General features: G+C 36.6%; 2 protein-coding genes across 2 annotated transcripts; both read left to right on the top strand.

Moving 5' to 3' along the window:
* On the top strand, positions 410-2,654 carry LOC109132716 (ABC transporter B family member 6-like). The gene is made up of 4 exons (XM_019244977.1): positions 410-1,022; positions 1,934-1,988; positions 2,100-2,275; positions 2,394-2,654. Exons 1-4 carry the CDS (start codon positions 621-623, stop codon positions 2,637-2,639), a joined length of 879 nt encoding a protein of 292 aa, XP_019100522.1. The 5' UTR covers positions 410-620; the 3' UTR covers positions 2,640-2,654.
* LOC109132553 (ABC transporter B family member 6-like) lies at positions 2,963-4,094 on the top strand. Its single transcript, XM_019244233.1, has 3 exons — positions 2,963-3,000; positions 3,119-3,319; positions 3,831-4,094. The coding sequence occupies exons 2-3, from the start codon at positions 3,140-3,142 to the stop codon at positions 4,092-4,094; spliced, it is 444 nt and encodes a 147-aa protein (XP_019099778.1). The 5' UTR covers positions 2,963-3,000; positions 3,119-3,139.

Raw genomic sequence — 4,127 nt, 5'->3', positions numbered from 1 at the left:
CTATATATATATATATATATCTATAACAATTATTTTTCATATGCTAAATTACAAATTTTAGTAATAATTAAACCATAGTTCTTTATTTTATATTAATTAAAAAGTACTATTAAGCAGAGAATAATTAATTTAAAATTAAAACAAACTAATACTCAAAACTCGTCGCCGTAGTTGACCGTTAGCAATCCTCTCTGGTGTATAGTATATACTATATACTTTTTGTTTTAATTAGTTGAATATAGAATGTTTTTAAAAAAATATAATTTTGTGTAACATCAGGTGACACACACATACATAAAAGACTTGTCTGTCATTCACTTTTTTTTTTCTTCTTCTTCATTCACGAAAACCCAAAAAAATACAACAAATACATTTTTTTTTTTCAAAAACAAATAAGTAAAAACAAAGACGAAAAAAAATTAAAAAAAATATAATATCACCGGAAACGATTTCATCGGCGATTCCAAGACTTTTCCAACCTTGTAAAAAAGCTTTTAGCTTTAAAGCAGATCCGGTGACCAAAATTTTCAAAATCAAACCTAAAAACTTATTAGGGTTTGCTTAATCCAGGAGACGGAGGTGTTATTCAATTCCTCCTCACCCCTCCGCCGTCGTTTAAGATGATGATTTCCAGAGGTTTGTTCGGTTGGTCTCCGCCGCATATACAACCGTTAACTCCTGTCTCTGAGGTTTCCGAGCCTCCTGAGTCTCCTTCTCCTTACCTCGATCCTGGTGCTGAGAACGGTGGTACGGGCACGGCGACGCAAGCAGAGGATGAGGAAGATATGGAGGAGCCTGAGGAGATGGAGCCTCCTCCTGCTGCTGTTCCTTTCTCTCAGCTCTTCGCTTGTGCTGATCGTTTTGATTGGGTTCTTATGGTTTTTGGATCCCTTGCTGCTGCTGCTCATGGTACTGCGCTTATTGTCTACTTGCATTACTTTGCCAAAATTGTTCACGTCCTTGCCCTTCCCAGTGAATCCGATCACCGGATTAGTGATGATCAGTTCAATCGCCTTTTCGAGGTACGTGTCCATACATACGCCTTCTGTTGGGCTTTTTACAAAATTCCTAATTTTGGTAGGCTAAGTGAGCTTGGGGGATATGGAATTGGAGGTTACTGTGCTTTGTAATTAGCAATTTTTTGGATTTGGTTTCTTCTAGTATATAATAAGTGGAGCTTCTGAGGTTTTAGTATTTAGTTTTGGGATATGTTACCCAGCGAAATTTTGGAACTTTCTTTCTCCTTCCGAGTGGGATTGTAATTTTAGCGGTTTGACACATTAGGGTTAAGTTACTGACTTGCGAGGAGGTTCTTGAACATCTGGTAGTGAGGTTAACATTACAGGGGCTGTTATCTCCACAAATTTTGTGGTCATAATAAATTTATTAGGTCAAGAAGTGGAATGAGATATGACTTGTCTTCTTTTACATGTAGTATCTTTAGCATTGATATGGTTTATCCTGAAAGATTCATGATTTAGCTTCTCTTTGAGGTTGTGAAATTCTCTGATTGTTTTGCCCTACATGTGGCAACTTTGTGAATATGCATATTGGCTTGTTAGTGGATTCTATGTTGCATGATTTGTTTGTGCTATTATTTATAGGACTAGTAAGTATACTGGTTTTCATGTACTTGCTGCTTCTAAATTGTATATCAACCTGGAAACCAGCTGTCTGTTCTTGACTTAGCTGGGAAGCCTATTTTGAAAACCTCTTCTTGTACTCAAATTCATGCTCAAAAGAAGACAACCGTTTTTCCAAGTCTATGCTTTCGTTTTTCTCACCTCTAGGGATTTCTATGTATGGTCTTCTGGATGCCCATTTTTTTTTCCGAGGTTTATCTGTTTACAAACTAGTTAATCTGGATTCATGAAACACTGCCAACAATCCTGAAATAATGTGCCCGTCTAATTTATTGATACCTTTTGTGCAGCTTTCGCTGACTATTGTATACATCGCTGGAGGTGTTTTCGTATCTGGTTGGATTGGTAAGTTCACCTTTACTGAAATCCTTACATATATAATATAGTTGTGTCCTTCTTTCCTCCACTGCATTGATGCTACTATTCGCCACCATAATTGTGTCCTTTTTTTTATAGAGGTCTCTTGCTGGATACTGACTGGAGAGAGGCAGACTGCTGTGATCAGGTCAAAGTATGTACAAGTACTACTAAATCAGGATATGAGTTTCTTTGATACATATGGGAATAACGGGGATATAGTGAGCCAAGTGCTGAGTGATGTCCTACTCATTCAGTCAGCTCTAAGCGAAAAAGTATGATTTACCTTCAAAATTCGGTTTTTCCAAATTCGCGAGTTGCATATCTTTATTTTTGCAAGGAATTTTACATCTTCTGGCGCTTCCTTAATCTTTTTGATCTTGGATATTGCAGGTTGGAAATTACATTCATAACATGGCAACATTTATCAGTGGTCTTATCATAGGTTTTGTTAACTGCTGGGAAATTGCGCTCATTACGTTAGCAACCGGTCCTTTCATTGTTGCTGCTGGAGGCATATCGAATATATTTCTCCACAGACTTGCTGAAAATATTCAAGATGCATATGCTGAAGCAGCCAGCATTGCTGAACAGGTATTCAAATTTTTAGGTTTATCTTTTCAAAATATTGCAATTTGATTGATGAATTATGTTGCAAGCATTAAATGACATGTTTCCGATAATGACAATGATGTTTAAGCATTGGAGTTGTAACAGAGACTTCTGTGACTTGTGAGCATCAAAGCTGAATTTCGCTGTGCAAAGTTTGATATCTTTTACTGTTCTCTTATTTGTAATCAAAACTTGTGCGAAGTTCAGAGTAGGCAGAATATGCGGGTTAGAATGTATTTGGACAGGTCGGACTTTTTTTTTGTTACTTATCTTGGTTTGGTGTAATTATTCTTAGCATCCGTAACTTGAACTTTGCATATTGGATGCGTGGTAATTACACACANTGCTGAGTGATGTCCTACTCATTCAGTCAGCTCTAAGCGAAAAAGTATGATTTACCTTCAAAATTCGGTTTTTCCAAATTCGCGAGTTGCATATCTTTATTTTTGCAAGGAATTTTACATCTTCTGGCGCTTCCTTAATCTTTTTGATCTTGGATATTGCAGGTTGGAAATTACATTCATAACATGGCAACATTTATCAGTGGTCTTATCATAGGTTTTGTTAACTGCTGGGAAATTGCGCTCATTACGTTAGCAACCGGTCCTTTCATTGTTGCTGCTGGAGGCATATCGAATATATTTCTCCACAGACTTGCTGAAAATATTCAAGATGCATATGCTGAAGCAGCCAGCATTGCTGAACAGGTATTCAAATTTTTAGGTTTATCTTTTCAAAATATTGCAATTTGATTGATGAATTATGTTGCAAGCATTAAATGACATGTTTCCGATAATGACAATGATGTTTAAGCATTGGAGTTGTAACAGAGACTTCTGTGACTTGTGAGCATCAAAGCTGAATTTCGCTGTGCAAAGTTTGATATCTTTTACTGTTCTCTTATTTGTAATCAAAACTTGTGCGAAGTTCAGAGTAGGCAGAATATGCGGGTTAGAATGTATTTGGACAGGTCGGACTTTTTTTTTGTTACTTATCTTGGTTTGGTGTAATTATTCTTAGCATCCGTAACTTGAACTTTGCATATTGGATGCGTGGTAATTACACACATGCTAGTCTGTCTTATGAGTACAAGTTCTTCTGAAACACATCCCCTACTGGTCCATACTCTGAGTTTTTTTTATTTCTGGTTAGTTAACCGTGTCAGAACACATCTGAATTTTTTGTAAACGCTTAAAAGAGTTTATTCTTTATGTGCAGGCGGTCTCTTACGTTAGGACTTTGTGTGCTTTTACGAATGAAACTCTTGCAAAATACTCTTATGCAACTTCTCTCCAAGCAACTCTGAGATATGGTATATTGATTAGTCTTGTGCAAGGACTCGGACTTGGATTTACTTATGGGCTTGCTATATGTTCATGTGCTATGCAACTTTGGATTGGTCGGTTCTTTGTTATTCATCATAGAGCAAACGGTGGAGAAATCATAACAGCCCTTTTTGCTGTTATTTTAAGTGGGCTGTAAGCTTCAGATTTTCTACTTTTACTGCTTTTATCT

This window comes from Camelina sativa, chromosome 4 (assembly GCF_000633955.1).
Source record: "Camelina sativa cultivar DH55 chromosome 4, Cs, whole genome shotgun sequence".
NCBI classification, from domain to species: Eukaryota; Viridiplantae; Streptophyta; class Magnoliopsida; order Brassicales; family Brassicaceae; genus Camelina; species Camelina sativa.
This window is presented reverse-complemented; position numbering and strand designations above follow the sequence as displayed.